This window comes from Acanthopagrus latus, chromosome 22 (assembly GCF_904848185.1).
Source record: "Acanthopagrus latus isolate v.2019 chromosome 22, fAcaLat1.1, whole genome shotgun sequence".
Taxonomy (NCBI): Eukaryota; Metazoa; Chordata; class Actinopteri; order Spariformes; family Sparidae; genus Acanthopagrus; species Acanthopagrus latus.
Genome location: NC_051060.1, coordinates 13,974,227 through 13,991,667, shown reverse-complemented (window position 1 = coordinate 13,991,667; position 17,441 = coordinate 13,974,227). Strand labels below are relative to the sequence as shown.

The 17,441-nt window shown below is 43.5% G+C and overlaps 1 protein-coding gene across 1 annotated transcript in view; it reads right to left on the bottom strand.

Annotated features, from left to right (window-relative positions):
- LOC119012890 (pleckstrin homology domain-containing family G member 1) overlaps positions 1-17,129 on the bottom strand; it is a 64,812-nt gene extending 47,683 nt beyond the window's left edge. Inside the window, exon 1 of the mRNA XM_037087096.1 lies at positions 16,989-17,129. Within this exon, the coding sequence (XP_036942991.1) occupies positions 16,989-17,061 (73 nt within the window). The 5' untranslated portion in view covers positions 17,062-17,129. The remainder of the gene's footprint in view (positions 1-16,988) is intronic.
- Positions 17,130-17,441: the final 312 nt, after the last annotated feature.

Sequence of the window (17,441 nt, the reverse complement as noted above, 5' to 3'; positions counted from 1 at the left end):
GCCACGTCCTGGTGAATGCAGCTGGACATCAGAGCGAGACTGAACACGCCCTGAAACCGATGATGCCAGTTTGACAGGGGGACGCAGTGCAGCAGCTCTGACCAGGACTATGACTGTGGGGACGAGAAGTATGAATTGAGCTTGAATTATTCATTCATTTCTCTTGCCTTATAAATTTTGCTTATGTAAATCTTTTAAAAACACAAACACTGCCCCTATTAGCTGCGAGACACAATGGGTTCCACATCCTACCGTCTTACAAGGTCCAAGCACACGTTTCTCTGGAGAAATATCCAGGCGTCTGGCAAAAACAAATGTCATTTTGTGATCTAAAAACCCGCCAGATTGAGAGCAACAGGGACAAAAAACATATTATACTTATTCATTTACTCATTTACTCAAACTTTGTGCATATAAAATAGTCAAGAACAAGTGCATAGGTGTAAAACAGCCTATTCAAAGAGCAAAATGCAAAAACTACATAAACTTTATGTTAATGGCTTTGAAAAAACTTTAACAAACTATATATTACTTAATTCAAAATCTCATTGGCTGTGGGATGCATCAGTGATGCGGAGGCTGATGCGTAAGTGGCTCAGAAGAGAGGAGAAAGAAGAGAGAGCATGTCACTCGTCCGCATCACTCATTGGCTGTTGTAGGCTCGAGGTCGGACATAGAAGCTCCCGTCTGCTCAAATGCTTTCAAAACGGCTGTCAAGTTTTTTACAGATAAAGCGGATGTGGTTTTATCTTGAAATTGGAAAACCTGGATTGCGTGACTAGAATAAAGATATATAACAATGTATGGCATGAATATGTGCTTAAACTGAGGCATTTAAGGGGTTAAAAGTAGTATTATAGTCTGTGGGATCGTGAAGATGTTATCATGAGTTCAAACTCAGCAGCTGAAACTGATTTAAACAGCTGTTTTATACATGCTGACACACTTGAAACGGATCTGTTTGTGCTGCGTCTTATGCTCATCTGCATCACGATTCAATGCGTGGCAGCGTCTTTGAAAAACATCACACAGGCCACCCAGTTATAAATTAAACCTGAGACACTGGCATCTTTCTTATTCCACTTTGTGGCGGCGGTAACTCTACCTCCCTTTATCTCCCTCCATCTCCTCTCTGTTGTCATCCGTCTTTTAGTTCAGCAGTCACCACCTGTGCTGCGTCTCAGCTGACGTGTGCTGCTGCTAATGTAGGCCATCGCTGACTCCAACGACAACACCCAGCCTGAACCCACACAAACAGACACACACACACACACACACACACACACACACACACACACACACACACACGTCCCAGTGGATCTGTAACAGAACTCAGGATTCTGGGATGAGAGAGCAGAAAGGCTCGAAGAGAATCACATTCAGTCAAAAGGGGGAAAAACGTATTCAGTGGTGGAAAGTAACTTAGTACATTTACTCGAGTAGCTAAAGTACAACATAAATAGAATTGTATTTCACTTGAGTATTTGATATTTATTTAATATAAAGCGTATGAACAAATAATTAAATCACACGTATGTGAAAGGAGTCTTTGAGAGGCTGCTACTAGCTACTATTTGGCCATTTCGCTTGACAAATTACCATAATTGCAGTTAACTTGATGTTTTGTCAGCTAAGTTATCATTTCATCACTTGTGGGCATATTGGTACATTGGTGCATAACTCGTCCTGGTCGGTGATGTTTTGACAGTGACACAGTGATTTTACTGTGGTCAGTCAGCCATGAAACATCAATTGGAAAGTGCACAGTGTTCACGAGGAACGGCTGTGTAAGGAAACAAAAACAAAAAGTTGTACAGTATGGATGCACGTGACATGATGTACATTTGTGCAACTGGTGAGAGTGTATGGTCGGCCGTCGGGCTATATGTGGCCTGGATACACGAGAGCCAAGGAGAGCGCTGGACGGGAGAGAGGAGGAGGAGGAGGAGGCTCCTGTATTTTTAGCATTGTTCCCCTGCGCACTTATCACCAGGATGTGATTTAGAGACAAGTTCCTAACGCAGCCTCCCTGCTCATAAAGACATACCGCGGTGCTTATGAAGGACTGTAAAGACTTTACACCGCACTGACGGACAGCGGTGAAATATCTCAGAGCTGAGCGTCACAGCGACATGAAAAATCTTAAAAAAAAAAAAAAAAAAAACTAGACCTCAATCGCTAAAACAGTCGTGTGTGATATTGCTGCGCTGGGAATTTACGACTGTTGATAGTACAGCAAACTGCACCTGCAGAGAGCTCAGTACAGTGCAACTTCCTAAAGTACAATTCCTTCAGATCAAACAGGATCTCGCACACACTCGCGCGCACATGCACACACACACTCACACACACAGCACAAGAACTCCACTCATGCAGACGTAAGAGGCTATTTATACACCACTTCCTTTTATTTACCCAGCTCATTGTTCAGACCACATCTGCTGAGGGCCATGGGCACAATGGTCAGTCCATATAGCTGACCACACACACACACACACAGTGTGGCCCTGCAGCACAAAGAATACGGGAGCAGCCAGACACAAGCCAGCATTCAGAAATATCTACAGCTTTTGTTCTGCGTCTGAGTGACAAACTCCAAAAGCTGATGCCACCTGTTACGCAGGCTGACATTCTTGCACACACACACACCCACACACACACACATCCATAGATGCGTTAATACACACACGCCTACACACAGATCTGCACAGATGCCGTATGTTAGCTCCACTGGCACAGTTGGACATTTGGCTAAGTGCTGGAGATGACAGCTCATTACAGCCTGTCTGTTTCGTGTCAGCTTCAATATAACAGGAAGTCAGTTAGGGGCTTTAAAAAGCCACTGGACAGCTCATAACCCCTCATGGCCCGGAGGCTGTCGGCTCACAACGGCAGCCACAGAGTCAGGCACAAAACTGCAAATCTGTTGGCTGCATAAATCCTCGCCATGTCAAGTCAGTGACGCACACATTCAATGCCCCTGAAAACACCATTAAATCTAAAAACATTGCCGTCTCTTTACTCAGAGCCATTTCCTATAAAGACGGGAGCTGCCCAAAGTGGCCCCTCAGGGGTAAACAGCTCAGATCATTATCTTCTCAGCTCTCCACCAGCAAACCGCAGGGGTACAGCGGTGGGGCAGACGAGGGGCACAGGAAACCAGCACGGTTTCTTTTTCAAACCGCAAACTCAACAATTCCACCGCACATATCCATAAATCACTTCCAGGTACGCCAACGTGTTGTAAAAACCTGCAATTTGAGGACTTTTACGCCTTCCACAAGTTTCGCTGAGCAGTTTAAACATTTTCCTTGGAGGCTTTTCTGAAATTGTGCGACAATGTCAAGAAAAGACACAAAAACGGCACACAAAAAAATTGGACATTTTAAAGTTGGAAATGACTGCTATACGAGCTAAAATCAGAACAACAACAACATGAGCAACACAGCATTATCTATACTTCGGTACATATCATTTCCACAATAATCACACACCCCGGGGCTCTCCGTATCTCTGACTATTCATGCTGACTGGTGGTTAGAGGATAAACATACATCCTTCGTTGTTTTTCAGGAGGGTGCTGTATGTTCTTGGCTGGCAGCGCTGCTCCAGATCTTTTCGCTCCCTCAACATATTTTCTCCTCTCCCGGCAGGAAACAGCCGTTTGTCAACACCACAAATAAATGTTGTTTGTTTCCTGTCCTTGACTGGGGATTTTTTCGGCTCATTTGGAAGCTACATGACAGATCTCGGGCTCGAGCGTGGAGCTGACATTGGATACGTGGGTTTTTTTGTATTCCCCCCCCCCGAGCCTAGCAAGACATAAAAATAAGGGCTCGAGCTGATATTTACAGAAAAAAAGGCATCAGCTCCGTGAGTCAGCTGCAACAGTTTGGCTGCCATGTGAGCTGATGAGATTTTTTTTTTTTTTCTTTCTGTGAACACAGGAAGGAAACTGGTCCAGGTAATGAAGAGGTGTGAAAAACAAACTCCACATTCAACAGTTAACACTTTTTTTGGAAATGTTTTTAATCGCAGCAAAGAAACAGAATCAGAAACACGTGTTCGAATGGGTTAAAACTAACCGCCTAAAAACATCTTAACGCTCATTTAGGAACCAACTTGTCCGACCGACTACTCCTAATCCTCGGGCTTATCCGAGCGTCCACGCTGCTACACCCCGGCGTTCAGAGGGAGTCGGACCCCTGCCTCAGTCCAGACGGGGGTTTCCCTGCCAAACGCTGCACAACAATAAAACAAAGCCATCACACTGGGGGTGGTGGGGGGAGGGGGGTGAGCATGCAGGGGTGCAGGGAGGGCGGAAAGTGAGAGGAACAGCTGCTGAGTGGGAGAGCTGGATGAAGGGGGGGTGGCTGCACGGGAGAAAAAGAAAGCTGGAGGAAGGAGAAAGGGGGGAGCGCTCTCTTTTCTCTGTCAGTGAAATAAATTACTTTTATGTTTGCGGCCTGTTCAAGCTATGCCATCGTTAGGGTGAGGCCCCCCCACCCCCGCCCCCACCCTCGGGTCTCTTTAGGCGTGCACAAATTGAAGAGCGCACAATGGCACAGCTTATAGCTAAACTGTTTCTTTACAATATTCGCCCAGTATGGGGAGTCGGGGCGAGAATGTCTCAAACAGCTTCACCACACAAGTAGACAAACGGTTTACGTTCAGGTGCAGTCTGAATATTTGCTCCCCTGCCTCCGTCTCTGAGGAATTCTCTGCATTAGAGCCACGGAGTCGCTTCATGGCTAAACTTGCACTTGTGTGCTGACAGATCTGTTAAACACAGGGATGGAGATGACAGCTAGTAGCTGCTGTAAAGTCGAGAGCTGGAGGCCGGCCAGGTGTGCACGTTTTATTGTGAGCACGACAAGGTTCAACAGGTCAGACTTTAACCTCGGTTTTAATATCCAGGTTTCATTTTCTGGAGCTAATTCTTAAAAGGTGCCCCGTGGCGTTTTTGACCACTGGTGGTGCTGCAGAGGGATGTTTGGATGAGAAGGTCCTCGTTGGTTTGTGTTTTAATCTCTGCTGGTGACACAAAACTCATTCTCACAGGTGATTTCTTCCTATTGAAACGATCATGTTTGGTGAGATATTAGCATTTAGCACAGAGAACAAACTCAAAAAAGCCGTTAGCACTAACTCATCGTCTTTTCGTGAATAAAACAGGTGTCATGCATGCACTTTTTTCCCCACATTTTCAGACACTGGTATACCATCATCCTTTAGGTTGATGTGGAGAGCATGTTAGCAAACAGTTGTGAAGTAACGTCATCATTCATTTGGAGTTTCTGTGCACCTGATGAAGTTGAATCCAAATTTCTAGCCTCTTCTCTCCTAGCACTGTGTTTGCTTGTTTTAGATGTAAAAGTATCTAATTCTGCTGTGGAACTCTTTCACATCAGCAGACACAAATTGGTGCTCGGGGGTAATTCTCAGGAAGAGGTTAAGTCACAAATTTACAACTTTATCCTCATTTTTTTAGTGCTTTGGATAATAAAAAGTCATAAAACAATATATCATCATTCCACAGACCCAATACGTTTTACAGCCTGATGTTGGTTACCGGACAAACCGATGAAGTGTGCAAGCTAGGAGGTACAAGGTGCACTTCATACACCCCTCCAAGCACAGACAGTTGGTCTGACCCACAGGTCACACGCCTGATGTCTGAGTTGGTACAACCCCAAATACAGCTGCTCACTCCACTTAGCCTGCCGCAATAAAACACCAGTCAGCAAATAAAAAGACTGGAAAACAGATTTGCAACCGGAGGCGCAAAACAGAATTTATTTGGGATATTCTCGGTCACATGAGGCAAGCTGGTTTAACTCTATTTTAAAACAGAAGCTAAAAAGAGGGTTGTTAATCGCATTTTCGCCCCCACATCCTCACCGCGGCGTTTTATTTTTGTTAGGATTTAACAGCCTGCCTGACTCTCATCTGCTCCTACACTCTTTATGCTCTTCTTCTGCCCTGTGCCTCTTTCACATGTACGTTAAAATGAATGGATGCCAGAAATAGTGCAGTGCATTCGGAGGGGCAGTAGACATAACAAAATCAGGGAGGAAAGAAGCCAGCCATATATACAGGGCCTTGGGGAGTACACTGGGAGGAGGGAGGGAAAGCGCAGCGGCCAACAATGGCACACATTCACATTCTGGTTCAACCTACAAGTTTCTGGTGGCCTCGTTATTTAGTTGACCTAAGTGGAACAGCACTCGCTCTAAGGATTCGAGTCTGTTATTCAAATCATTGAAAAGGTTATTGCCTACTTTTGTACTCCAAAATGCATCCTCACTGAAATCAAGATAATTGAGTTGTAACTACAAATGATCAGACCCAACAAACTGCATCCAGTGTTCTTCTTTGCAAATGAGACAGTTCTTCTGATATCGGAGACGATATATCAACAAGTTGTCTCTCTTACCAGGAAATCTAACGAGTTTGGCATGTTCCATTAAACAGACTTTTGTAAGTTGTGAGTAAATGAAACAGAAAGGATAATCTCTGAACAAAATCCCCCTTGTCACTCCCATAGTTCAATCTTCAGTCATCAGACTTTAATCTGTCTTATTCATACCTGATGACATCTCAGGTTTGAGGTGAACCAGTGACTGACCCGCCCTGGCTGACGGGAATACAAGGGGAATTCATATGTTGTTTTACTAGGTAGAAATTGGAAAGAGGAGGGAGCTTAAATGAAATTGTTCAGGTAAGATGCTGAGAAGAGAAAGCTGAATAAAACGTGGCTACATACATTATCAGGTGCAGTAACACAAACAGCAGGTTTTCACAGTGAATTCTAACAATGAACTTTTGTAATTAGCGGCATTCTGGAGCAACCGTAGAGAAAAGTAAAGACAGTGCATTACAAGGAAATTTATATTAGGGTAACGTAGGGTACAGCACCGCACAGTCATTTAGCAATAAGATATTGTAATTTAAATAAAGATAGCTAAAAGCTAAAACGCTGACAACAAGCTAAAAGGCTAACCTGCTAACAGGCTAACCACATGCTAACAGGCTGATGCTAAAATGCTAGCAAGCAATATGGCTAGTTTAGCATAAAAACACTGCAAACCACTGTAAGATTACTATAAATGTATATATTTACAACAACTACAGACGCTTAACACAGCATCATAATGTGTTTTCACATTTGTATTTTAACAGCACAATTGTGTCATTAGAAACACAATATATTATTGTAAAATCATTACAGTGCACTGCTGGGAATTTACTGCAATTATTATCCAGTATTTACTGCAAAACTGCAGTATCATTTCCACAGTGAGAGCTTCTTCCAAACTAGATTAAAAATATAATGTGCAAAGATTGAAGGGACAACCCATCATCCTCAGGGGGCCAGTCTTCATGACTTCCTCGCCCTCACACATCATTCAACAGCAGACTCCCACTGCCAGTCCAGGGCTGAGGGGACATTTAAATAAAACCAGAGGAATGTCTTTCCCACCGCAACATTCAACTCCACATAGTTTCCCACTTCAGAGTTCACCAACCTGATAAACTTAGCAAGGAATCCACCCGACTGGCATAAAAATGTCACTCGTTGTCATGGGACATTCACTGGCTATAGTGAGCTGGTGACCCCTGACCCATCCTGGCATTCTCTTTCTACGTCTTCTTCCTGTTCGTGTCCGTGAGACATCCAGTGGATCAATGCAGGTCTATTACACCGATCGACTTGATAATGTGAGTTAAAGGAAAGCCCCGTGAGGATCACTTCTGAATTTGGAGCTTGGGAACTTGGTCTAAAGTGGCTCTGTTGCAGTTATTGCATTATAATGACTTCACATGGAGAGAAAACAGACTTCATCAGAAATGTTGGCGGTGGAATAAAATAAACAAGTGAGCGATGTGAAGCTGTGGTGAGGTGGTTGTCAAACGTAGACCATATTCACACGGTGGCCATTTTCCTCTGACATCACACTCAGGGTAGGAAGCTAAAATGCTGTACTGCTGTGTTCTACAGCTGAATACATGTAGGCAATCACTTTCACTTCATATCATCTCCTTCCTGATTACTTAGCTATGGATAAGACGATGGATAGTTAAATTTTGAGAGACGTCTTACCAAATTTCAAGAGCTAATTCAGCCATCCAGTTAACATGACTGTTTGATATGATACTGTTCTGATATGATACAGTGAGGAAAGGTGTAAATTATTTATATATTTATTTATATTGAGATATAAACATAGATATTAAAGACATTTGTCTAAACCTGGACAAGAAGTACACAAGGGTAATGTTAGCTAGGACGTTGTTAAATGCTAACATCAGCTAGAGTTGTGAGCGAGCTGTAGATTATGTTCTGCCTTGAAATACGACCAAATGTGGCCCCAGATTTTCTTTTTAGTCATTGGCTATTTGTCAGATCACCTATTTTTGTACAACTTGCAACCTGGAACACAGCAGCATTACATTACCCCAACCCTGAGTGTGACGTTGGAGTAAAATGGCCGCCGCAGCTACAGTTAGCAGCAGTTAGCAGCCATGTTTGCAGTTGTGTAGAGTATGAATTCAACAGGTGGCCAATTCCCACATACTGCACCTTTAAAAGTAAATGAATGAAGTTAAACTTAAATGTCCAGTGGCATCTAGCGGTATAGTAGTTTATTACAATTATATAATTATATTTTTCATGCTGTTTTTTCTATGTAAGTTATGTTTTCTAATCAGTGTTGTTTGATTGGAATGGAAACACTGTAACGTGCACAACTCTATGGATGAAGAGATTGAACTTTGAACCACCAGCAGGGAAAGGCAGACACATATATAACAACAAACACACACACAGAAAGGACAAAGGGCCACATTTAGCCACTCGATAAGCAGGTGTGTTTACATGTCCTTATTATACAGAATCAACTCTCCATTGTACGGAGCACGGAGGCTCCATAGGCCGAATGTTTACAGTCCGCGGTGAGTCCACAGCCACTGTACAATAAGTGAGTGCGTCAAGCGACCTGCGCTCACCATATATAGCTACTACTATTAGGATTCCTTTCATACTATCTGCAATTAGCCTGCTGCTTTCAAAGCAGGAGTATTTTAGTCTCACCCTGCCCCCCTGACCTCCGACCTTATAGCCTTTAGTTTACACGGCTGCAAGCTGCAGGTAGCCCAGAGAGCCAAGTGCACGTGCAAAATGCTCCTCAAGGCAGTTCGTCTCCTCTCGTATAATGTCTCCAGTCCAGAACATAGAACATATTTCATTTTGAAGCGGGCAGGATATCAAATTAAGAGAGAGGCACGTTGGGGTCTTCAAACATTTTTTTTAAAAAATCATGGAAACTGGAGAGGTATGCAGGAAAACAAATGGAATGTAAATATATAGACATCACGTTAAAAGCTTTGTACGTTCAAACACTGGTTTAAACATATCTGCCCTGTGAGCATTGTGATTTACAACAATATAAATCTTCGCAGGGCAGCACTAATCTAATTACAAGTAACTCCCCAATCTCGGTAATCCCTCAGCTCTTGTTCCACCAGGTGGGTATTAAAGTGAGTCTGAGAGCATACATTAAAATATTTTCTAAGGTTAGCATTTTCGAGCGCTACAGCGAGCGGGGCCAACTTTCCCCTCGCCTCGCCACACACCTTGTAATTAGGTGGAACATGTTTTTACAGCAGATCTCTAAAGTACTTCAAGTAGCGGTTAGTCGTACAGATGGAGCTCGAGAAACACACACGCACACTTAAATCGCAGCCTATAGGTGCGTCTGCCGGAATGCTTTTACAAATGCAGACAGCGTGTTATCGGATGCACAGAGTGGGGTGGGACGTACAGTACACATGCGCTAATATGCCCGCACACGCTTCGCTTCACATGTGAGGTAGGTGAATGAAGTGTGTTTGGGTGTGTGAGGAACAGGCATGTGTCAAGTCAGCGGGTTTGACAGCTCAGGTCAAATCCATTGTGCCCTCAGTGATCCAAATGTCTCAGCTCATCTGAGACGTTTTCACTGATTCAAAGCAGACACATACTCTAGCAAACCATTACACACACACACACACACACACACCAGCACAGACCTAAAAACCTGGGTTGACCTGAGTCATTTCTGCACTGAGCCTGAAAATTGACATCAGATTTAAATGCTACCATCAGCTGCACAAAGTGGTCTTTATCTAAACTATTGCAAATTGTCTTTTCTATGTTGTGTCTTTCTATGAATGACAAACAACAGTAGAGTTAACAAAGCTCCTCTTTGTTCATTCCAGTATAAAGTGCAAAGATGAAAGTATAAGGACATTTTGACAAAAATAGCAACCAGGAAAGTATCCCGATGTCAACACAGGCATTAAATGGGTTGAAACGAGGCATCAAAACATGGTAAGCCACGAAAAAAAAAACTACTTTAAAAAGGAAAACATAAAAAGAGACTACAAATACCACCTTATGGCTGTCTGTCTGTCTGCATTTCCTGAGCTGTGGCATTGAATAGAACAGAAAATATTTTGCAGAATATCACAATGCCACAGTTTATTTAACCTCTGACCTCTTCGATATCAAATTACCTCACCATTTTATCCTATTAGACATGTGCATGTCCAGTTCTATTATAACCATCGTATAAATCCCTGAGTCACGGCCCAAAAATGTATTCTGTATGGTCAAAGTGACCTTGACCTGAAACCTTTGAAGAAATACGCTTGAGGCTTTATTGAGATATCACATTCCCGAGAGTGGGACGGACGTATAGACAAATACCATAAATACCATGGAGGACAATGATGGGAAATGTTTTAAATTGTGCAGAAGAGACCTAAGACAAATGCAGAGTTCGCTGCAGTACTGCCAAGTTTACTACCATGGAAACAAAACTCATTTATATCTATTCATATTCATCACAACTGTTTCGTTGATTTGTTATAGCACCTCTTGCATCAGAACTGCAGAATTCATTTAATTAAAAGAAAAGCAAATATCGGCACAGAGGGATTTTTCTCGACTGATTTACCAACAGACTGCACAGGTGGCGCTTTCCTTCTGTTGATCTGATTGGTTAAAGTTAGCCCATGATAATTTGTCCAATCACCTGCAAAATGTCGTTCTCAAAACAGTTTGTTGTGGCTCGGTTCCAGATGCTGAATACGTAACGTCAGATCAAAGACTTATATTTTAGGGCTTAAGATGAGGCGCTGGGCGTAAGTGATCTTGGTTCATGATCAATAATGTATCTATAGGAGATGAGTATTCCATGACTGTGTCAACACTAAACTATTGCTTCCTGGCTACGTGGTCACCTCCGTGTACGTTCAAGTGCGTTTGATGATTCAGTGTGTGTCTGTACTGTAGATCAGGTCAAGGTTCTCTATGTGGGTTATCTGTATTTAGTCCCAAGGTAAGGAGGTCGGGTCAGCTTAACATCTAGATCAAGTCTCCTCTTTCACTTCAAGAGAATATTTACTCCTCGAATCTGCTTCCCTGCAGGTGTAGAGTCATAACCGCGTGGTTTTATATTCATACGCTATGAATAGAAAGTTCATCATCCAGACTACAAGACCTGGAAAAAAAAAATCATTTGGTTTTGAAAAGGAAGTTCCTCCAACAGCCTGCCTCTCAGTAACACAACAGTCCAAAAATATCTCCGTGCAGCGCGGAGCAGGTCTCTACATGTCCGTCTGCTGCTCCAGTCTGGGCCACGGAAATATGGGCTGGACCCGGAGACACACGAGTGACCGCAAACGTGCACGCACGCACGCGCACACCTGAGTGCAACAGGAAACACATGGCGATATGCATCAACCTTTTGTCCTCTGACATGCACACACGCTGACATCCACACAGGTGACGACAAACTGTGAAATTTGGAAATTATAACAGGAAGCAGCAGTCGCAGCGGCGCGAGCTCGTCCATCACAACAACAGGGCGCCATGATTAAGAGAGATTACAGCTGTATATCAGAATATACTAAAAAATACACCACCTGTCATGTTTAACAAGACAAAATCTGAATTAAAAATGTACAAATCTACAGCTTGTGACTTTGGTTAACACATTTAATTGAATGATGCTGAAACTCTCTGGGATTCATCTTTACTCCGACGTTTCTATCAGTGACACCCGGCTGCATCTTGTTGGGCGGCCACACAGCTTTGCATGTGGAAGGGCACACTTTGCATGACAGCCCAGATTGGCGGTATTTGCATCTTCACTCACGGCAAGGAGCATTAAAACGATGCAGGCGGCAGTATGTGTCTTAAAGCCGACATCTCTATGTAGAGGTGAAACCTGATGAAAACAGACCTACTGGCTGCGAGAGATCGTTGCTTGCATGATCCTTTTTAAATCGGCCTGAAATGTAGACCATAATAGCTTAAGAATTCATTATTTTTGCATAAGGAAGCAAAGACTTTCAACTTCAACTTAATCACATTGTAGGTGCATGATTGATGTCATGATGGCACGTGATATAAAACGTGGTGAAGATGTGCTGCGGCAGCAGGGAGGGAGGCAGTTTGATAGTTGTCAGAGAGACGTACTGATTTCAATCGCAGTGTATTTTGTAGTTGTGGGCATATTGAGCAATTTCAATACTATTAGCATTCATTATTGTTTATCGATTGTCATAACCATAAGGTTGCAAAGATATCAGATGACCTCACAATAATCTAAAAAAAAAAAAAAAAAAACACCACAGTGGCATTGGCAGATAATTTCTATTGCAGAGTTCAAATGTTTAACAGGACGATGGCTCTAAGGCTAAAGACACATTTTTCACTAAAGGTTAACAACACTTTATAAAGAGCAAACTTTCGTGCTTCACACAACGTGGGCATTTTGTGGAGGAGTGTGCAACCTGCGTGCGTCTCTGAAGAAGCTAAATTTAAAGCTGGATGCTCGGCTTGTTAGCACAGCTCATTTCCTTTTCCTGTGTGATGGGCAGGAAAGGTCATTCGGCTGCGCAGCTGAAGCCCGCGTTGTCCGGCTGAAACAAAGCGACTTGATGAAAGATGTGCGAAGATGTGGCGGCTTTTCTCCAGACTGCAAGACCATCGCATTTCGGCTCATCTTGCTAGGAACACAGCATTGTGGCATTTCAGGCGACTTTGCTTCCATGACCTGTAAACTCTTTCTGCACTCACTGGGAACTTCATTAGATGTGTACAATCAAGTGTACAAACTAATCCCACAACAACAGCACAGTGATATCTACAAAATGCGTGTTTCTATTAACTTCTTCCCCTGCCATCTCCCTTCCCATCCTCCTTTGCTGCTCTTCCCTCCCTCCCTTGTCGACTCCTTCACGCCTCAGCTCCTACATGTGACCTCCCAGCAGGGAAGACTGCCAGCAGCAGGTGAAAGATCGTGACCCCCCACACAAAGACTCACTGCCCTCCTCCTGCAGGCAGCTCCAGCCTCGAGCAGAGATTAGGAAACACAGGGGGATATCACGTCCATCAACACCGACGGCTTATCAGGGAGGATTTTAAAATACTAACGAAAGCGAGCCCTGTCTAGAAAGTGGAGTTTCAGCAGATCCCACAATCAAACTGCCTTGATACAGCTACAGTTCAGGCACGAAGCGCTGATAAGGAAACAATAGAGAGAATCCGGTTTGTTTCTTAAAATAAACCTAACCATTAATTACTTTCTCATGAACTCTGCCTCTAATCTGTTGTTATTCTAGCATCAGCCTCCCAAAGAGTACTGTAACTGCTCCGGTCATATAATATGCCCCAGATATGTATCGTGCCTCCTATGGAAGCTTAGTGGGTCTCTTCCGCCTGCAGAGCGTTTGAACTCCACATGCCATCTGGAACTGCTTTAGGCAGGACAGAGATAAAAGTGTTGGATCACACTGGACATCAGGATAGCAGGTATACAATCATTGAAACAGACGCACATGCACACACACAACTGTTTTTCCAATAAACCATCAAATACACTGCACACTTGCGCACACACACACACACACCACCTGGACCTCGGTATAAATAGGGCAGGTTGTGGAGTGATTTAAGATAATCTTCAAGGCAGAGAAACGTGATACAGCGCGGGACCAGAGACATCCTGCAGAGCCATCCGTCTGAAGGACCTCCAGTAAAAACATCAATCAGGAAACACGCAGAGAAAAAGCTACTTGACAGCTGCAGCGCATCATAAACTTGACCGGCCGTCACTGTGACGGGTTTGTTTCCATGTGACAAAGAGGAGTACAGTAGGCCTGACAATGGCCTTGTGAGGCGGTGACAGACAAGACATCTGTCCCCCTCTGAGTTTCCACAGAAAGATATGATCAGAAAACATTTGGATGCATTTGACTGACTCTTTTTGTATTTTCTACTCTTACCATAGGGAGTTAGAACACAAACAGACAGGAGCACGCTTAGAGCACTTAAAGTGGCAATGATCAGGCAAAATGAGGGACAATGTGCAAGGTTTCATTCATAATGATCAATCTATGGACACTTATCACTTTAAAGGAGTTTGTGAATAGCTTTAGCTCATTGTTTAGCTGTCCAGGCCAACAATTCTAGTGTTTTTGTTCAGTCTGACGTTTTTGTTTTCAGACACTGATAGCGACAGTGGCAGACTCAGGATGTTTGAAGAGCAGGGGCAAACAAAACAAAAGGGCACCACATGTGTACGGGGGGGGTGATATAGGCATGTTTTGTCCCTAGAGGGCTCTTTCCCATGGTTGAACTACCATAGGAGCATATAACAAGGCAGGTATCGGACTATTTAGCAACTTTAGCAGCCATCAGATAGAGAGAGATCAAAGGGACAGAAACACAACTTGAAATTAATGCAAACATTGCTCTGTAAATACTTTTGTAAATAAGCTAGTGTTAGCTAACAAGCATGCCCAGTAGTCACACATATTGCAGGTGATCCTGAGGGGGACATGAATGTGTGAACCAGACTTCATGGTGACCAATCTATACTTACAATTCACTCAAAACCACTCAAAACCACAAATGTGAACATAAAGGTGGCAATACAGGGAAAAAAGGAACCAACAAAGGTAACGTAGTTCTTCATTTTGGGACCAGGAGTGCCTTCACAAATTTCCATGGCAATCCATCCCCTAGCTGCTGAGGTATTTTAGTCTGGAAAAAACTTGTGGAGACAGATTCACCGTTGTTACTATCTCTAGAGTCATGCTGCCGGCGTGGACAGAAAGCCCCTACAGCCACATGCTAAATAAACCTGGGGCCACAATGTCATTAGAAAACGAGCGGAAGGCAGTAAATCACCACGACCAAACCACTGACAGGACATGAGAGGAGAGGAGAGGAGAGGGTCTGTTCTGGGTTAACATTACAGGGTGGCACACAGGTCATCCAATCTCCGATTACATTCTCACGAGACTCAGAAAGGAAGAGGAACACCTGCCATCTTTCTCCAGCCAACCTCCTCTCTCTGATCAGGGATGAGGCAGAATAAACACACAAAGCTTAGAGTAAGATTTAAAGATAAACAAATCTTTTTCTCATAATAGTATGATTGTATAAAGAACATATTTACTTGGCGGCCAATTTTCTCCGACGACTGGAAGGCTCAGCTGTGTTCCAGACTGCAAGCTGCATAAACACAGGCAGTCTGACAAATCATTATCCTTTCAGTGTTTTATTATTGATCAGCAACTGAAAAGACAATGGACGCTGAATATCTTGAGGGGTATCAGGATGTTTTACATATTTGACATTAGCATTCAACCACTTCCTCGCTAACATTACTGTTTGATGGTGTTACCCGATATGACAGCACAGCCATACAGTAGTTCTAAAATATCAACACACATCTTGAACACATTTCTTTAAGTTTGAAAGTGAAACACGGCGGACGTAATCAAACAGTAACGTTAGCTAGGAGGTGGTTGAACGATAACGTTAGCTAATGGGTCACATATGTCGTTTTACCTTAAAATGGACCAATTTTGTGCATTTCTGATTCATGGTGGTTTTATATTTGTAAAACTTCCATCAAGCTTAGAAAAGCAAATTCAAAATCCTGTGACATTGTCACAATATCAAGTCTATGGGCCAAGCGGGAGAAACTCTACTGCGCATATGAGATGGGCTGCACAACCAGGAAGTAACACAGTAGACTTTTTTGTAAGCAGTTCTCGTTGGTTTGAACAGCCGCCATCTTTCCATCTGGTATCTAGTTTCTTCTATATAAATCTTCAAGTCTATGCCAGGCCAATCTGACTGGCTGCAGGCTGCAGCTTCATACACTGTATGGTATTAATATCAATCTTCTGACAGGGAATACGTCTAAAAATGTCTAACCAAGTCTTTGTGTCAGCAGCAACAGCAGGAGCGGATGTGATGGGGATAAAAAGGGGCCATGTCGATCATACATGCAAAACTTCATATGTCACAAAGGGCCACGCTAAAACTTAATCATTGCTTATGAAATCCGAAGTGATTCAGCGTGAAAGTCACCTGTGAGGGGCCAAAAAACTTCACAGTTCCACCCCCTTCTTCCATCTGCTGCTCTTACATAACACCGCGATGTCTGTCCAAGTTGGAAAAAACATCATCAGTGTCTGATCTGAAACTGTCAAGTGTCTGACATACTGCTCAGAGAACAACATCAATCTCCAAGCTGGACGGATCTTTTGTAAGATCCGCTTACGTAAGATCAATTTGAAAGAGAGAGAGAAAAAATAAAATACAGGGTGGGTGTCAGAGTTCACCAGGTCCTTGTGTTCCTCCTGTCCATCACACACATCTCATAATCAGGGGTGCATCGCACAGCCCCATGGTCTTCATTATTCCTCCCTCTTATGCAACCTGCTCCACCGTCAGTCTCTCTATTATCATCTGCCAGCATCTCTCTCCTCCCGGGCTGCAGTCTGGCCTACAGGCTGCTCTACAGGTAGCACCTGCTCCTGTGGATCACCTCAGTGTTTAACCTGCCTGTGGGCCAAACCATTACACACAGACAGAGAGAGAGAGAGAAGGGCTCGTTTGTTAGACGATGTTCACTCACTCTTTCTCTTCGGAGATGTCTTTCTTGCAGAGAGCACATGCGCAAATCTTCGGTTTCCTGCTTCGGGCTTCATTAAAAGCGGTTAAAGGTCTCACACCGGGCAGCGTTTACCTGTTGACACACTCTGTAGGTTCGCCCGCTCACGCGCCGGTGTACTCCTATGATCCGGCGGTACAACGTCAGTGACGTCACGCGCGTCCCTGTAGCGTTGCGTCAGTACCGCTGACCATCGGCTGATGAGAGATCAGATTCAGTTGAGCGGTCTGAAAAGTATCCCGAAGTAATACTTGAATAAATGTAACGACAAGATATATATGACTTTGGAAACAGTGGAAGTCACCCATATGAGTAATAGTCTATATGTAAAAGTCTTAAAATATCAAAGTTAACACACATTTGGCTCTGATGCGACATGTAATTTGTAATTTATTTAATAATTAAAGTAATCAGTCG